Source organism: Haliotis cracherodii, unplaced genomic scaffold (assembly GCF_022045235.1).
Source record: "Haliotis cracherodii isolate W230 unplaced genomic scaffold, xgHalCrac1.p SCAF_3, whole genome shotgun sequence".
NCBI lineage: Eukaryota > Metazoa > Mollusca > Gastropoda > Lepetellida > Haliotidae > Haliotis > Haliotis cracherodii.
The window spans coordinates 67,376,756-67,395,970 of record NW_027266286.1 but is presented as its reverse complement, the minus strand read 5'-3'; the positions used below and the strand labels follow the sequence as shown (position 1 = coordinate 67,395,970).

The window sequence follows — 19,215 nt, the reverse complement described above, 5'->3', positions numbered from 1 at the left end:
GGTTATACGATTCCTGTTCAATAAATACTTACGCGAATATATTCGCTGGTCGACACAACCTGGGGACTCCTTATTTCCAACAACGCCACGACCGACTAACTTGTCACCGTAAGTAGGGGTGTCAGGTGTGAACCAAATTTGCTGATTTTTACCTTTTGGAATGGTTGAAACACAACGAAAAAACCTATGATTACACTGTCAAACATGTAATCTCTATAAAACCAGGTTTAATTTGCGTTATTTAAGTATCTTTTGACAAATACTATAATTTAGCAGGTGCGAAAAATCGACTCACCTATTCCCCCATAACTATAGTAGACTCGACGCAAGCCGTGATTGACACAAAGCCACGCCTTTCTACATTGTTGACATTCCAGAGTGATCATGTGCCCCATCTACTTGTGAGAGAGGCCACGTGGTATTGATGGAGATAGGCCGAGGAAAATGCTGCGTAAAATTCCCCATTCATAATGCTGAACAAGTGGCAAAAGCTGATACAATGACCTAGGCCTGGAGCCGCTACACGAAAATAGCGGAAAAGTGACCTGTTGTCGACTGACGGTTTTTTGCTTATGAGGGTCTGGCTCTATAACAGAAAAAATAAATGTTTTTTTTATTCATTTCGATAAATTGATAACTGATTGCAATCTCTTATTTACTTGATTACGAAATTTCGTTTATTATTTAAGAGCGTGACTACTTAAATTATAATCTATGTATTTCTTGGCAACATGGAAACACTGGATTATGACTAATTTAAAATCAAATGATTTTTTTAAAATATCTATTTTTTGCTTTGTATGAGTTATTTTTTTCCAAACCACCCTAAAAAGGATTTTTATAAATCTTTACCTTTCCTGTAAAACGGCACATATAATAATTATTGATTGATTACCACATTGGATACAAAAACACAGTTTTTCACATTTAAAATCACTATTCTTTTGAGAGTTTGGGACAGACAACCTTGTCAGCTGCCACAATCCAGCCAATGAAACAACATGTACTTTAACACACATCGTGGTACACTTTAACATGTTTGTATATCATTGTTACAATAAAGGGTGATAAATTGCCATAGCGTCATGTTCATTATAGGGTTAACACAATGTAATAATTCATATAGCATTTTTTGTTATTTATAGATCAGCCCTGTTAATAGTTTTTTTCATTGTAGGTTTTGCAAAGATATTCTAAACTAACCCACCACCTTCAAACAATGTAAGTACAGTAGTGTACCGCGAGAAGAGAGCGTGATTTAATCGGGCTCGGCAGGTTTATGATACTTTTTGGACACAGGAATGTGTGAATTACTGCCGCTAGTCCCCGTCTCGTGTACAACACTGAATGTATGGCACGACCTTAACAACGCTCACTCCTACAGCGGGGAGACAATCTGTAGCTTCTTCATGTGTCGTCGCTAAGGTATTACAAGAACAGATTATAAACATGAAAGTTTTGTCTCTCTATAGACATGTTACATCAATCACGATATAGCGTACACTGTGAGAAAATACCAAAATGACGCTATCATTTGCAAGAAATTAGTGATGTTTTAATTTGTTTGTTTGCTTGTTTAACGCCGAACTCAGCCATATTCCATCTATATGACGGCGGTCTGTAAATAATCGAGTCTGGACCAGACAATCCAGTGATTGACATCATGAGCCTCGATCCACGCAATTGGGTTATGATGACATTTATCAACCAAGTCAGCGAGCCTGACCACCCGATCCCGTTAGCGGCCTCTTTCGACAAGCATAGTCGCCTTTTATGGCAAGCATGGGTTGATGAAGACCTGTTCTAACCCGGATCTTCACGGGTATCCCGGGTAAGGGGGAAGATAGGACTTTTTAAACATTTTTTTTATTGAAAACAAAAGTGACGAGGGAAGAGCCTTTTTTTCCCCCAATAAGAACACCAACAAAAACAACTGGACACCCACTGAGCTCGGCTTTTCAATACATTGTAAGTTGTCAAATATATATGTTTTATTGGAAATACAAATGGCTGACGCGCAGGGTTTAAAGTGACGCGCAGCTACCAGAGATACATTTTTATCCCTAGGATTACCCTATAATTATACAGATACAGTGGGTCTGTTTCAGAAGGTTCGAATCCTAAATTCTCTGACTATGTTTCCAGGTTTGTCAGCACCATGTCCGTTCTGGTGGTCTTTACTGAAGTGAAAAAACATTGATCTGCATCACTTCGGGATTTCCCCACCCGTCAAGCTGACACGCCGTGATATAATTGAGATACTGTTCGTAGATGTGGACAAGTTTAAAGCTGTGTTAAACTCACTCACTCACTCAACACCCACCCACCAACAGTAACATTATGAATCGCCGGCATGTTATTGCTTCACAATTACACTCTAAGGTTTAACGACCGCGTATAGCCGTTCAGCTGACACGTCACATGTATATCGCATATGTGAGATGTTTTGTAATGACGGGTTCAAAAATCGTTCGCCATTCAGAACTCGCTTGTCACTGTTAGGAGCCTTGTATGTCCATGTGTGATATCGGACAGAGCAGCTCATCAGCACCCCATGCCTGTTTCAAGAGCCGACTATCATATGTTTGTTTGTTTGTTTAACGTCGTACTCAGCACTATTCCAGCTATATGACGGCGGTCTGTAAATAATCGAGTCTGGAACATCCAATCCAGTCATTGATATCATGAGCATCGATACACACAATTCGGATACGATGACATACATCAACCAAGTCAGTGAATCTGACCTACCGATTCAGTCAGTCGCCTCTTACGACAAGCATGGGTTGTTGAAGACCTATTCTGTCCCGGATCTTCTCGGATCGACTATCATATGTGGATCGGGTGGCTACGCTGTGTAACCTCGCTGGCTGATTGTGTGTCATCGTACCCCGACGGCGTGGATCGGGTGGCTACACTGTGTGACGTGGCTGGCTGATTGTGTGTCATCGTGCCCCGACAGCGTGGATCGGGTGGCTACGCTGTGTGACGTGGCTGGCTGATTGTGTGTCATCGTGCCCCGACAGCGTGGATCGGGTGGCTACGCTGTGTGACGTGGCTGGCTGATTGTGTGTCATCGTGCCCCGACGGCGTGGATCGGGTGGCTACGCTGTGTGACGTGGCTGGCTGACTGTGTGTCATCGTACCCCGACGGCGGGGATCGGGTGGCTACACTGTGTGACGTGGCTGGCTGACTGTGTGTCATCGTGCCCCGACAGCGTGGATCGGGTGGCTACACTGTGTGACGTGGCTGGATGATTGTGTGTCATCGTGCCCCGATAGCGTGGATCGGGTGGACACATTGTGTGATATGGCTGTGTGATTGTGTGTCATCGTGCCCCGACAGCGTGGATCGGGTGGACACATTGTGTGACATGGCTGTGTGATTGTGTGTCATCGTGCCCCGACGGCGTGGATCGGGTGGACACATTGTGTGATATGGCTGTGTGATTGTGTGTCATCGTGCCCCGACGGCGTGGATCCAGTGGACACATTGTGTGATATGGCTGTGTGATTGTGTGTCATCGTGCCCCGACGGCGTGGATCCAGTGGACACATTGTGTGATATGGCTGTGTGATTGTGTGTCATCGTGCCCCGACGGCGTGGATCCAGTGGACACATTGTGTGATATGGCTGTGTGATTGTGTGTCATTGTGCCCCGACGGCGTGGATCCGGTGGACACATTGTGTGATATGGCTGTGTGATTGTGTGTCATTGTGCCCCGACGGCGTGGATCCAGTGGACACATTGTGTGATATGGCTGTGTGATTGTGTGTCATTGTGCCCCGACGGCGTGGATCCAGTGGACACATTGTGTGATATGGCTGTGTGATTGTGTGTCATTGTGCCCCGACGGCGTGGATCCAGTGGACACATTGTGTGATATGGCTGTGTGATTGTGTGTCATCGTGCCCCGACGGCGTGGATCGGGTGGACACATTGTGTGACATGGCTGTGTGATTGTGTGTCATCGTGCCCCGACGGCGTGGATCGGGTGGCTTAACTGTGTGGTTGTGTGTCATCGTTTTCTCACAGCGTGGATCTGGTAGAAACATTGTGTTACCTGGCTGATTGTGTGTCATATCGTGCCCCGACGGAGTGGATCGGGTGGACACATTGTGTGACTTGGCTGATAGTGTGCTTTTTAGAAATTAAAAGCGGTTATTTCTCTCGGTGTATGTTTGGTCTTACTTGTTGTTCGAGTGAGTAAGTATGGTTTTACGCCGCTCTTAGCAATATTCCAGCAATATCATGGCGGGGGACACCATAAATGGGCTTCACACATTGTTACCATGTTGGGAATCGAACCCGGGTCTTCGGCGTGAGAGCGAACGCTTTAACCACAAGGCTACCCCACCGCCCCACTTATTGTTGGAGACGCCTTGGAATGGAGGCTTTTTCACTCGAAGGTAATCGGTCAGTTCAATAGGCCATTTGAGCATGATGATACAATTACCATCCTTTATAAAAATCGAAAATGCTAGTGCGAAAAAACAAAATGATAAATTGTTAAGGTAAATTAGATCCTATACTTAAAGTAATAAAATCTATCTAGAACAGGTTACGTCCTTGTTGAAGGACAAATGCGAGGAATATTTAGCGTCCTACGAACACACATTTCCTTGTAAATCTCACACAAGAGTCTGCAGTGGTATTAATCATACCGTCATAAGATAGTGGCGTCGAATAAACATCCGCAATGTTGCCATCACACATCTTCCTGTACTTACTGGTTCCGCACATCTGTTCGTGTCGGACGCTCGCGATGTCACCCTTCCTCCCCACCCACCCCCTGACCCCGGCCTCCCACCCCTTCCTCTTACACAATTGAAAGGGGAAGTGATTTAAGCGCGAGGCCACCTCCCGGGCCGTAGGTCGCGATGTGATGCGAGGTCACTTTCCATATATGGAAACAAATATACAGATGTCGGGTCACGCATGGCCGCTCACATTCATTCACAATCTATATCCGTGCTCGTGGGAATCGATAAGTCGTGATAACAACTCGCAATGATTAATCTGTTTTAAAGTTGAAAGTCGACAATCTGTTACAACACGATCTAGGTTCAATTTCATGTTATGCAATCAGAATCGTGACTTTTCCGGCTGTTTCAAGTAGGCTGTAACGGTCGTACTGGATACAAGGTAAAAATCAGTACATGACTCCTAAATCTTCACGAGTCACGTGCACGCATATTTGTATTTAAGCTGTGGTAAAACATTCTGAAAATATAACATAACAAATGGTACATGTGGGATATAGAGAATCTCACCCGAGTGTCTTTTGATATCAAATATATCAACACGAGTTGATAAAAGTGGAAAGATTCCGAGGCTTGTCGAGGATTTTTGCCACTTTTATCAACGATTGTTGATATATTTGATATCAAAAGACACGAGGGTGAAATTTTATTTATCATCCAACATCATTCTTTTTCAATTTGTAGACAGTAATTAGCAGTGTCTTCAGTGTAAAAAGTACTGCTAAGAGCTTCACTAGCAGAGCCATTAGTGATGTCATTTGATTGTGACGTCAAGGTACCAGTGACGTCACAATGGTCTGCAAAGCATTGTGATGTAATTTCATTGCGGCGATATCTACAGTGTAGATATCGCTTGATCTCATCCAAGCGATATCTCATGTGGGAGCCAGTTTGGGATCATAAAACACTTTCTTAGTAAAGTAGAGATTCTCGTACTTTTTTGGGTTGAGCCATGGCAGAGCGAGGCACCTAATTGCCAGCACACAGTGTCAGCGATCTAACCCACTCAGCCACCGAGGCTTCCACTCGGAAGCAATATTCCAGCAATATACGTCAGGGGACTCCGTGCAGACAAACAGACGCTGAAATAAATATATCCAATACAGTGGTTGATTGAGTATAGTTTTACGCCGCTTTTAGCAATATGCCAGCAATATTACGGCGGGGTGACACCAGAAATGGACTTCACACATTGTACCCATGTCGGGAATCGAACCCGGGTCTTCGGCATGACGAGCGAACCCTTTAACCAGTAGACTACCCGACCGCCCCTATCGAATACAGCCTATACAAGTCTATACTGTTTGCCATGTCTAGATTACTGCAGATTTGTTTAGTCTCTGAAAATGAAGATGTTCTCTTGGTTCCACTTTATTATATTTTATAATGAAACAGCTGTTTGTGTTTTTTCTTTCTGTAATATATGTTTATTTCAGAGACTAGATGTTAATCTATTTGTACCCATGTTGGGTATCGAAACAGGACCTTCAGCTTGACGAGTCAACGCTTTAACCACTAGGCTACCCCGCCACCATCTTTAATACACTGAATATTGTAGACACGATGTATATATTCTTAAGGGGAGGCTCCGCGTCCTGATGCCAATTTCTAGTCTAGGACTAGACATTATTTTACTTGTCACACGTGAGACATTGTCTCCGAGTATTACTCATGAACGGACAGACTGGTGTGCATAATAATGTAGCACAGACATGAATCAAATTTGCTGAGAGTGTCAGATACCCCGAGCCGTGTCCCCCTTTAAATGGGGAGTTCAGTTTTGTTTTGTTTGTTTGTTTGTTTGTTTGACTTCATGATTATTGATCCACGCTATTGGGATATGATGACATGCATCAACCAGTCAGTAGCCTCTTACGACAAGCATAGTCGCCTTTTACAGCATGCATGGGTTGCTGGAGACTAATTCTACCCCGGTTCTTTACGGGTGTGGGGAGTTCAGTAAGCAGGTGTACTCGTGACCTCCACTACACAGGGTATTCCAACAGCCGAGTCTCCCTTTAAATGGGGGGTTCAGTAAGCAGGTGTACTGGTGACCTCCACTACACAGGGTATTCCAACAGCCGAGTCTCCCTTTAAATGGGGGGTTCAGTAAGCAGGTGTACTGGTGACCTCCACTACACAGGGTATTCCAACAACCGAGTCTCCCTTTAAATGGGGGGTTCAGTAAGCAGGTGTACTGGTGACCTCCACTACACAGGGTATTCCAACAGCCGAGTCTCCCTTTAAATGGGGGGTTCAGTAAGCAGGTGTACTCGTGACCTCCACTACACTGGGTATTCCAACAGCCGAGTCTCCCTTTAAATGGGGGGTTCAGTAAGCAGGTGTACTCGTGACCTCCACTACACAGGGTATTCCAACAGCCGAGTCTCCCTTTAAATGGGGGGTTCAGTAAGCAGGTGTACTCTTGACCTCCACTACACTGGGTATTCCAACAGCCGAGTCTCCCTTTAAATGGGGGGTTTAGTAAGCAGGTGTACTCGTGACCTCCACTGCAGGAGTACAGCAACACTCGAGTCACGAGCATACTTCATCACATGATCTTGACGTCATCAAACATGCACGAGAACTGCAGACACTTATCCCACACGAACGCTTCGTTGTTGCGTCTTTGCCAAACCACAACAGGATAAAAGAACAAGACCGCGACTAAGGGAAACAGATTTTACTTTTTTTCATGTTGAACTCAAACGGCGGAAACCTACAGCACACGCCGAAAGACAACGAGAAGCAAGATGCAAGTTTAATACTGGTATAATGTCTATACGGTGTATTTTATATCTACCATTGATGCAGGTAACAGGGCCTGTTGGATCAAGTATATGAAGAACTCACGAATCGCCCCGGTGATTTTTTGCTGCTCTAATTCAAGGTGTATTGATGGTAGATCTGAGGATATATTAGAGACATGCTGGAAAGGTCAGGGTATATTTTTTGTCATTCGCGGCATTTAGAAATAGATGTTCAGAGACAGGCAGCACATTTCCTGAATACCCCATACATCGATGAGGTGAAGAGTATCACTGCAATTGGTCGGTGGTATATAGGAGAAAACTACTGGGAAGCCCGGCATAACTGTGGCGGCAAAACGTGGGCCTATCCCCCAAATGTCACGTCAAGCATTTGTTGAATGTTGCCACTTACGCTAGTTTCTTAGACGCATTTTGTGAAATTCTTTTCTATTTAGTCGCAATCTTACCCAAGGCGTTGAAAGAACAAACCTGACAACTTAGCGTCGTTATTCAACGTAGACAGGTTGAAGCTAAAGGCCGTTGCACTGTGGCCACGCTGTAGAGTGAGTGAGTGGGAAACACGGATGTCGACATTCTCTCTATTATTATTACAACTGAGTCATGGTATGTTTTCAAGTCAGCCTGCCACGTGACGAGTGTTAAACATACATGTGTTCTTGTGAATTGTACACGTACCGGTAGATCATGTTACCTGTGTAAGCGGCGCAACAGCACCCCCCCCCCCCCCCCCCCCCCCCCCCGTTCGTTGATGATTGTTGTTTTATGCCGCACTCAGGGATCGGGTGGTCAAGCTCGTGGACTTGGTTGATGTATGTCATCGTATCGATTATTTACAGACCGCCGTCATAAAGATGGAATATTGCTGAGTGCGGCGTTAAACAACAAACAAACAAAACCAGATTATGTTTCTATGTTTGTCACCGCCATAACCATACTCGCGTGTTCCACCAAAGTGGTTTCGCCTAAGACCGGCATCAATTCAAGCTTTCGTCCCACATCAAGTATACATGTCGTGATAGAACTGAAATACTGTTCAAATCGGCGCTAAACCAAAACTCACTGACCTATATTTTATCCTAAAGCTTGCATGCGAGCTGGGGTATGTCTGAATCAACGATGAGCGAGGGTTTTGAAATGTCATTTAATCTAGCTTTCTTTTCCTTTACTTATATGTTTAACTATTATAAATAAACGATTTTTTCCATCTGCATCATATTTGTGCTTCAGTCTTCCCAAAGTACGGTAATACACACGAACGTGTGTTGACTATAAGTCTAAATATTAGTCCTGTCTGGTTGGGGAGCGTCACGGTGACACGGTGGGAGATTGTACGGCCGCTTCTTGCAACATCTGCGTCGCCACACTTTATCACACCTTGACACCTTTCAAGTCTTTTATCATTTGATAGTTTCCTATAGTGTTGAATTGTATCTCCCAGGCGCTACGTGGGCAATGTTGTGACATATTTACCTGGGTCGGTCACTGGGAGCTGTTACACCTACGTTTGTACACACTGAGGACTTGGCCAGGTTCGCTCACGAAGTCGGCCTACCAGCTATGTTAACGTCGCAAGCTGTGGGATGGATGTGGGAGGTATTGATTCCTAAAGTGCATACACTTTTGTATATTTTATATGTCTCTGTGTCCTTGGTATATCAGCAGAGTACTACATCGACATTGTTATGACATTTATAACCCTCCTCTCCCGTATAACCTGAGATGTTGAGTGCACGTGAGTGAGATACTTGTGTGAGATGTTGAGTGCACGCGAGTGAGATACTTGTGTGAGATGTTGAGTACGCGTGATTGAGAGACTTGTGTGAGATGTTGAGTACGTGTGAGTGAGAGACCTGTGTGAGATGTTGAGTACGAGTGAATGAGATAGCTGTGTGAGATGTTGAGTACACGTGAATGAGATACCTGTGTGAGATGTTGAGTACATGTGAGTGAGAGACCTGTGTGAGATGTTGAGTACGAGTGAGTGAGATAGCTGTGTGAGATGTTGAGTACACGTGAGTGAGATAGCTGTGTGAGATGTTGAGTACGTGTGAGTGAGATACCTGTGTGAGATGTTGAGTACACGTGAGTGAGATACCTGTGTGAGATGTTGAGTACACGTGAGTGAGATAGCTGTGTGAGATGTTGAGTACGCGTGAGTGAGATACCTGTGTGAGACGTTGAGTACGCGTGAGTGAGATACCTGTGTGAGATGTTGAGTACACGTGAGTGAGATAGCTGTGTGAGATGTTGAGTACGCGTGAGTGAGATACCTGTATGAGATGTTGAGTACGCGTGAGTGAGATAGGTGTGTGAGATGTTGAGTACGCGTGAGTGAGACACCTGTGTGAGATGTTGAGTACGCGTGAGTGAGATACCCGTGTGAGATGTTGAGTACGTGTGAGTGAGATACCCGTGTGAGATGTTGAGTACGCGTGAGTGAGATAGCTGTGTGAGATGTTGAGTACGCGTGAGTGAGACACCTGTGTGAGATGTTGAGTACGCGTGAGTGAGACACCTGTGTGAGATGTTGAGTACGTGTGAGTGAGATACCCGTGTGAGATGTTGAGTACGCGTGAGTGAGATAGCTGTGTGAGATGTTGAGTACGCGTGAGTGAGATACCTGTGTGAGATGTTGAGTACACGTGAGTGAGATAGCTGTGTGAGATGTTGAGTACACGTGAATGAGATAGCTGTGTGAGATGTTGAGTACACGTGAGTGAGACACCTGTGTGAGTTGTTGAGTACACGTGAATGAGAAAGCTCAGTGAGATGTTGAATACGCGTGAGTGAGACACCTGTGTAATATGTTGTGTACGCGTGAGTGAGATACCCGTGTGAGATGTTGAGTACGCGTGGATGAGATAGCTGTGTGAGATTTTGAGTATGCGTGAGTGACATACTTGTGTGATATGTTGTGTACGTATGAGTGAGACACGTGTGTGAGATGTTGAGTACACGTGAGTGAGACACCTGTGTGAGATGTTGAGTATGCGTGAGTGAGATACCTCTACAATGCAGATATCGCTTGGTCTCACCCAAGCGGGGGTGGTCGGGTAGCCTAGTGGTTAAAGCGTTCGCCGAAGACCCGGATTCGATTCCCGACATGGGTACAATGTGTGGTGTCCCCCGCCGTGATATTGCCGAAATATTGCTAAAAATCGGCGTAAAACCTCACTCACTCACCCAAGCGATATTTCCTGTGGGAGGCAATTTTGGATGATAATTACCTGTAAAACCATTGTACACAATTCTGTCGACAGCCACGGCGTCCATGATGCGTTCATTAGAACATCGTGCAATTTAATTGTCAAAAACCTGCAGAACCCATTATGAATATAGTTTTTAATGGCGGATTAATTTGGTTTCTTTAGCTATGATATCCACATGGCGTAGGTCATGGTGAATAGTTATTTCCGCTGTGGAATGTGTCTTTCATAACTGTTATTTTTAAAACAGTATAATGCGCATGTGTGTATGTAAGTCTCGCGAGTTCACGTGCAGAGGACCGGATCTATATCTGTTGTGTATTAGACGCAGGAAGCTGACATTTCCCGGATAAAAAAAATAGTATGCGTTTTCGAAATATACCACGTCTCTTCACTAAACGAGTGGAATATTTTCTCGATAATGCATGGTACCTTTTTTATCCCTGGAATGCCAGATTCTTGTGGCAACGATGGTCAGTGTCTGGTGTCATTCAAGCCTCTCCTGCCCATTCCACGTCGCTCGTATACACAGAGTTATGTTAATGTCCTTCCTATGACCGGCGCAATTTGTGATAGTCTACAGACGTAAAATACTTTATTCAACGTTAACCCGATGTTATGAAGGTATGGGTGAATGGTGCTGCACGTCACAGTCAGAAATATCCCAGCTGTATCTCGCGTCGGCCTGTACTGTTTGTTTGTTTGTTTGTTGCTTAACGCCGCACTCAGGAATATTCCAGCTATATGACGGAAGTCTGTAAATAATCGAGTCTGGACCAGACAATCCAGTGAATGACATCATGAGCATCGATCCACTCAATTGGGATACGATGACATGCATCAATCAAGTCAGCGTGTCTGACCACCCGATCCCGTTAGTCGCCTCTTACGACAAGCATAGTCGCCTTTTATGGCAAGCATGGGTTGCTGAAGACCTGTTCTAATCCGGATCTTCATGGGTCCCACTTGATTATGAAAATGAACCTTTAGGACGGATGGCTTATATGAGCATGTTAGAATATAATCAACAAAGGGGACGAGTGTAGGCTGCTAGAAATGAAAAGGGGACGAGTGTAGGCTGCTAGAAATGAAAAGGGGACGAGTGTAGGCTGCTAGAAATGAAAAGGGGACGAGTGTAGGCTGCTAGAACTGAAAAGGGGACGAGTGTAGGCTGCTAGAACTGAAAAGGGGACGAGTGTAGGCTGCTAGAACTGAAAAGGGGACGAGTGTAGGGTACTAGAACTGTAAAGGGGACGACTGTAGGCTGCTAGAACTGAAAAGGGGACGAGTGTAGGCTGCTAGAACTGAAAAGGGGACGAGTGTAGGGTACTAGAACTGTAAAGGGGACGACTGTAGGCTACTAGAACTGAAAAAGGGGACGTGTGTAGGCTGCTAGAACTGAAATGGGGACGAGTGTAGGCTGCTAGAACTGAAAAGGGTACGAGTGTAGGCTGCTAGAACTGAAAAGGGACAAGTGTAGGGTACTAGAACTGAAAAGAGGACGAGTGTAGGCTACTAGAACTGAAAAGGGGACAAATGTAGGTTGCTAGAACTGAAAAGGGGACAAATGTAGGCTACTAGAACTGAAAAGGGACAAATGTAGGCTACTAGAACTGAAAAGGGGACAAATGTAGGCTGCTAGAACTGAAAAGGGGACAAATGTAGGCTGCTAGAACCGAAAAGAGGACGAGTGTAGGCTGCTAGAACCGAAAAGAGGACGAGTGTAGGCTGCTAGAACCGAAAAGGGGAGGAGTGTAGGCTGCTAGAACCGAAAAGAGGACGAGTGTAGGCTGCTAGAACCGAAAAGAGGACGAGTTTAGGGTGCTAGAACCGAAAAGGGGAGGAGTGTAGACTGCTAGAACCGAAAAGAGGACGAGTGTAGGCTGCTAGAACCGAAAAGAAGACGAGTGTAGGCTGCTAGAACTGAAAAGGGGACAAATGTAGGCTGCTAGACCTGAAAAGGGGACGAGTGTAGGCTGCTAGAACTGAAAAGGGGAAAAATGTAGGCTGCTAGACCTGAAAAGGGGACGAGTGTAGGCTGCTAGAACTGAAAAGGGGACAAATGTAGGCTGCTAGACCTGACAAGGGGACGAGTGTAGGCTGCTAGAACTGAAAAGGGGACAAATGTAGGCTGCTAGAACTGAAAAGAGGACGAGTGTAGGCTGCTAGAACTGAAACAGGGACGAGTGTAGGCTGCTAGAACCGAAAAGAGGACGAGTGTAGGCTGCTAGAACCGAAAAGAGGACGAGTGTAGGCTGCTAGAACTGAAAAGGGGACAAATGTAGGCTGCTAGAACCGAAAAGAGGACGAGTGTAGGCTGCTAGAACCGAAAAGAGGACGAGTGTAGGCTGCTAGAACTGAAAAGGGGACATGTGTAGGCTGCTAGAACCGAAAAGAGGACGAGTGTAGGCTGCTAGAACCGAAAAGGGGAGGAGTGTAGACTGCTAGACCTGAAAAGGGGACAAATGTAGGCTGCTAGAACTGTAAAGGGGACGAGTATGGGTTGCTAGAACTGAAACAGGGACGAGTACGGACTGCCGGAACTGAAAAGGGTACGAGTGTAGCATGCAGGAACTGAAAAAGAGACGAGTATGGGCTGCTAGAGCTGAAAAGGGGACGATTATGGGCTGCTAGAGCTGAAAAGGGGACGAGTATGGGCTGCTAGAGCTGAAAGGGTGTTGAGAATGGAATCGGGATGATATTGTCTTATTAACATAAAATTAGTCTGTCTACCAGACCCAAGAGAACAAAGGAACAGGAATCCATCTCAAGTCAAGATTGCCTCAACTCCAGGAAATCAAGGATTTGAGGATAGGATTTATTTTGCAGATATAAATTTTTTGAATAAGAGAACTTTATTTCTGGGACTAAATGTCAGTTGAAAATATAATGTGCGGGCTCGTATGAGAGACTATCAGACTACGAACGTACAGTTTAAGATCAGGCTTATGTTAAAGAAATTTAGCCCGCATAGTTTTAATGGCATTGAGCTTTTACGTGCTGATGCAACATTAAGCGGTTTACGCAGTACACATACCGCCCGTGTCATCGCCTTATTCTGAAATGTGCACTTAATCACTGACTGATTAAATACTTTACGATAATATTCAATAGACCTACGTTGGTCTGTTGGTATCTGTGAAGGTTAAGAAAATTTAAGGGACTTTGAATGACCGTGTTAGATCCGACTGGACGGTGCAAGGTACCCCGTGGACCGGGCAATGAATCGTCTACAGCTACAATCAGTAAACAACAAAACCAGCAGTCGCAAGTACCCCCTATAGAGCGGCATTCCAGCTCTAAGTGGCCCTCATATCGAGACCCAGGTATTTAGGCATAATTTCCCTATTCTGTTTATTGTTCGGTAATCTAGGACGCTCTGTGTCGAGAAAACGTTCTCCTCAGCCAGGTAGGTGATAAGAGTGTATACCCTCGACTATCATACCGAGGTCTTTGAACATTGAGGGTGTCAGCGGTAACCTCGACTGTCATACTGAGGTCTTTGAGCATTAAAGGTGTCAGCGGTAACCTGGACTGTCACACTGAGGTCTTTGAGCATTGAGAGTGTCAGTGGTAATCTTGACTCATACCGAAGTCTTTGAGCATTGAGGGTGTCAGCGGTAACCTGGACTGTCACACTGAGGTCTTTGAGCATTGAGGGTGTCAGCGGTAACCTGGACTGTCACACTGAGGTCTTTGAACACTGAGGGTGTCAGCGGTAACCTGGACTGTCATACTGAGGTCTTTGAGCATTAAAGGTGTCAGCGGTAACCTGGACTGTCACACTGAGGTCTTTGAGCATTGAGAGTGTCAGTGGTAATCTTGACTCATACCGAAGTCTTTGAGCATTGAGGGTGTCAGCGGTAACCTGGACTGTCACACTGAGGTCTTTGAGCATTGAGGGTGTCAGCGGTAACCTGGACTGTCACACTGAGGTCTTTGAACACTGAGGGTGTCAGCGGTAACCTGGACTGTCATACCGAGGTCTTTGAGCATTGAGGGTGTCAGCGGTACCCTCGACTGTCATACTGAGGTCTTTGAGCATTGAGGGTGTCAGCGGTCACCTTGACTGTCATACTGAGGTCTTTGAACATTGAGGGTGTCAGCGGTCATCTTGACTGTTACATCCAGGTCTTTGAGCATCTATCAGAGAGATGGAGAGAGCCATGGTAGCCACGACTGGGTCTATCAGAGAGATGGGAGCGCAATGGTAGCCACGTCTGGGTCTATCAGAGAGATGACAGCGTCATGGTAGCCACATCTGGGTCTATCAGAGAGATGGGGAGCGTCATGGTAGTCACGACTGGGTCCATCAGAGAGATGACAGCGTCATGGTAGCCACATCTGGGTCTATCGGAGAGATGGGGAGAGTGATGGTAGCCACGACTGGGTCAATCAGAGAGATGACAGCGTCATGGTAGCAACATCTGGGTCTATCAGAGAGATGGGGGGCGTCATGGTAGCCACGTCTGGGTCTATCAGAGAGATGGGGGGCGTCATGGTAGCCACGACTGGGTCTATCAGAGAGATGGGAGCGCAATGGTAGCCACGACTGGGTCTATCAGAGTGATAGGGAGCGTCATGGTAGCCACGACTGGGTCAATCAGAGTGATAGGGAGCGTCATGGTAGCCACGACTGTGTCTATCAGAGAGATGGGGAGAGTCATGGTAGCCACGACTGGGTCTATCAGAGAGATGGGAAGAGTCATGGTAGCCTCGACTGGGTCAATCAGAGAGATGGGGAGCGCAATGGTAGCCAAGACTGGGTCTATCAGAGAGATGGGAGCGCAATGGTAGCCACGACTGGGTCTATCAGAGAGATGGGGGCCGTCATGTTAGCCACATCTGGGTCTATCAGAGAGATGGGGAGAGTCATGGTAGCCACGACTGGGTCTATCAGAAAGATGGAGAGAGCCATGGTAGCCACGACTTGGTCTATCAGAGAGATGGGAAGAGTCATGGTAGCCACATCTGGGTCTATCAGAGAGATGGGGAGCGTCATGGTAGCCACGACTGGGTCTATCAGAGAGATGGGGAGAGTCATGGTAGCCACGACTGGGTCTATCAGAGAGATGGGGAGAGTCATGGTAGCCACGACTGGGTCTATCAGAGTGATAGGGAGCGTCATGGTAGCCACGACTGGGTCTATCAGAGAGATGGGGAGAGTCATGGTAGCCACGACTGGGTCTATCAGAGAGATGGGGAGAGTCATGGTAGCCACATCTGGGTCTATCAGAGAGATGGGAGCGTCACGGTAGCCACATCTGGGTCTATCGGAGAGATGGGGAGAGTCATGGTAGCCACATCTGGGTCTATCAGAGAGATGGGAGCGTCACGGTAGCCACGACTGTGTCTATCAGAGAGATGGGGGGCGTCATGGTAGCCATGTCTGGGTCTATCAGAGAGATGGGGTACGATTGACATATCGACGTCCCGAACTCCCAAAAGTACAGTAGTTCCTATTGTAAATGGAAGAGGTCGTCTTGTGCTTGTACGGTCGAATCTGCACGTTAGACACGGACTACGGGGGGATCGCATTACAATCTGGCACTCTTCCAGGTGCAAATTGTTTTATTTTTGTCCGTTATAGATTTTAATCGACCAATTATCTCAACTCTTGAGACACGCCATTCACTGAGTGCTAATTCCCCAGGACAAGAGTTCGCCGGGAGCTGTGAGAGGCCCTACACGCACCTGCATTCCTCGCATTCCCACCTAGCTGCTCACTGGCGCGTCCCTTGCTCCAAGACACTGTCACGATTCACTTATGTTTACACTTACACGACTCTCTGATCAGACTCATATAATTATTTATGTTGGCGTCATTTTCATATATTTCCTATGTCATCCATTATGCAACAAGCTGTGTCATCATTGTGCACGTTTATGTTATTGAAGGCACTTTTGCTAATTCGTCACATCTTATCGTAAACACTTCACCAGTGATCGGGTCAAAAATGTTTTGCGTTCAAACCAGGCCAGGCAAACCAGTGGTTGAGAGCATGAGCACGGATCACAGTAAGCTAGGTCACATTTGTAACCGCCCGACCATTGAGTCGACTTTTACGACAAGCAAAGGATGCTGGGAACTGTACCTGAGTGAGTGAGTGAGGTAATATTTAACGTCGCATCGGAATTATTTTAGCCATACAGGGTTTCTCTTCCCCCAACTTGTCCCATCGCGTCTTTAAGCTTACATGCTGACATCTGGAGAACTATATGACACTGTCAACATGTTCTCGGAACAGTAGGAATGCCATTATTCGTGCAGAATGAAGTCCCTAACTGTGTCAGGATCCTCGTCGTGAGTTCGAATCCAAGAACCACTCGATTATGATCCCCGGTTCTGGTTTCACAGCAGCTGGCATGCCACGTCAGCACTGAAACTCACTGTTTGAAAGTCCACGTTGTTGAAGGCTTCGACCATTTGGTGGCGGCAAAACCAAGAATGATATTCGCTGCTAAAGTAGGATTCTAAAACACAAGTCGCAGATCCTGGTAACACAGCGAGGGGTCACTCATGCTTGTTATGGAGTAAATCGAATGTATTCTGTAGCGAATATAAGTCGGGTTGAGAGAAAGGATAAAGATGGCCTTGACTTTCGTTTGTTTTCCAAAGAGCTCGGTTCCAAAGTAGAATAAAAGGTATCTAAGCTACAGTTAGACTACATCGACTTTCAAAAACACTGTAGGTGTATGTCCTAATTGAACCACATTTGTATATCCTGCAGTAGCACATCAGACATGTTTATGGCCTTGGGAGGAATAGAACCATAATCTGATCATACATCATTTCTACTGTAGGCTCTTGGAAACTATGCATTTGTCGTAAAGGTGCGAAATGAGATACTGAAGCAAAATAAATGTTAAAAAGCTGATTATTTAATAAGTGCTGCTTTTTTATTTTCAATATTGCTAGTACCATTCTCAAGTTAAGGCTGGTGTGACGAGCCCCACAGACAGGTATACAAGGTAGTGTGACGAGCCCCACAGACAGGTATACAAGGTGGTGTGACGAGCTAGACACAGGCAGGTATACACGGTGGTGTGACGAGCTAGACACAGGCAGGTACACAAGGTGGTGTGACCAGCTAGACACAGACAGGTACACAAGGTGGTGTGACGAGCTAGACACAGGCAGGTATACAAGGTGGTGTGACGAGCTAGACACAGGCAGGTATACAAGGTGGTGTGATGAGCTAGACACAGGCAGGTATACAAGGCGATGTGATGAGCTAGACACAGGCAGGTACACAAGGTGGTGTGACGAGCTAGACACAGGCAGGTATACAAGGTGGTGTGACGAGCTAGACACAGGCAGGTATACAAGGTGGTGTGACGAGCTAGACACAGGCAGGTACACAAGGTGGTGTGACGAACTAGACACAGGCAGGTATACAAGGTGGTGTGACGAGCTAGACACAGGCAGGTACACAAGGTGGTGTGACGAGCTAGACACAGGCAGGTATACAAGGTGGTGTGACGAGCTAGACACAGGCAGGTACACAAGGTGGTGTGACGAGCTGGACACAGGCAGGTATACAAGGTGGTGTGACGAGCTAGACACAGACAGGTGTACAAGGTGGTGTGACGAGCTAGACACAGGCAGGTACACAAGGTGGTGTGACGAGCTAGACACAGACAGGTATACAAGGTGGTGTGACGAGCTAGACACAGACAGGTACACAAGGTGGTGTGATGAGCTAGACACAGACAGGTGTACAAGGTGGTGTGACGAGCTAGACACAGGCAGGTATACAAGGTGGTGTGACGAGCTAGACACAGGCAGGTATACAAGGTGGTGTGACTAGCTAGACACAGGCAAGTATACACGGTGGTGTGACCAGCTAGACACAGACAGGTGTACAAGGTGGTGTGACGAGCTAGACACAGGCAGGTATACAAGGTGGTGTGACGAGCTAGACACAGGCAGGTACACAAGGTGGTGTGACGAGCTAGACACAGGCAGGTATACAAGGTGGTGTGACGAGCTAGACACAGGCAGGTATACAAGGTGGTGTGACGAGCTAGACACAGGCAGGTATACAAGGTGGTGTGACGAGCTAGACACAGGCAGGTACACAAGGTGGTGTGACGAGCTAGACACAGGCAGGTGTACAAGGTGGTGTGACGAGCTAGACACAGGCAAGTATACACGGTGGTGTGACCAGCTAGATACAGGCAGGTATACAAGGTGGTGTGACGAGCTAGACACAGGCAGGTATACAAGGTGGTGTGACGAGCTAGACACATGTGGGTATACAAGGTGGTGTGATGAGCTAGACACAGACAGGTGTACAAGGTGGTGTGACGAGCTAGACACAGGCAGGTACACAAGGTGGTGTGACGAGCTAGATACAGGCAGGTGTACAAGGTGGTGTGACGAGCTAGACACAGGCAGGTATACAAGGTGGTGTGACGAGCTAGACACAGGCAGGTATACACGGTGGTGTGACCAGCTAGACACAGGCAG

At 46.3% G+C, this 19,215-nt stretch overlaps 2 protein-coding genes across 2 annotated transcripts in view; both read right to left on the bottom strand.

Moving 5' to 3' along the window:
• LOC139474593 (serine/threonine-protein kinase LATS1-like) overlaps positions 1-119 on the bottom strand; it is a 42,207-nt gene extending 42,088 nt beyond the window's left edge. Inside the window, exon 1 of the mRNA XM_071257665.1 lies at positions 33-119. The gene's annotated coding sequence lies outside the window, so the exon portion shown is untranslated. The remainder of the gene's footprint in view (positions 1-32) is intronic.
• A 15,394-nt stretch (positions 120-15,513) lies between these two features.
• On the bottom strand, positions 15,514-15,954 carry LOC139475641 (hepatitis A virus cellular receptor 1-like). The gene has a single exon (XM_071258829.1). It carries the CDS (start codon positions 15,952-15,954, stop codon positions 15,514-15,516), a length of 441 nt encoding a protein of 146 aa, XP_071114930.1.
• Positions 15,955-19,215: the final 3,261 nt, after the last annotated feature.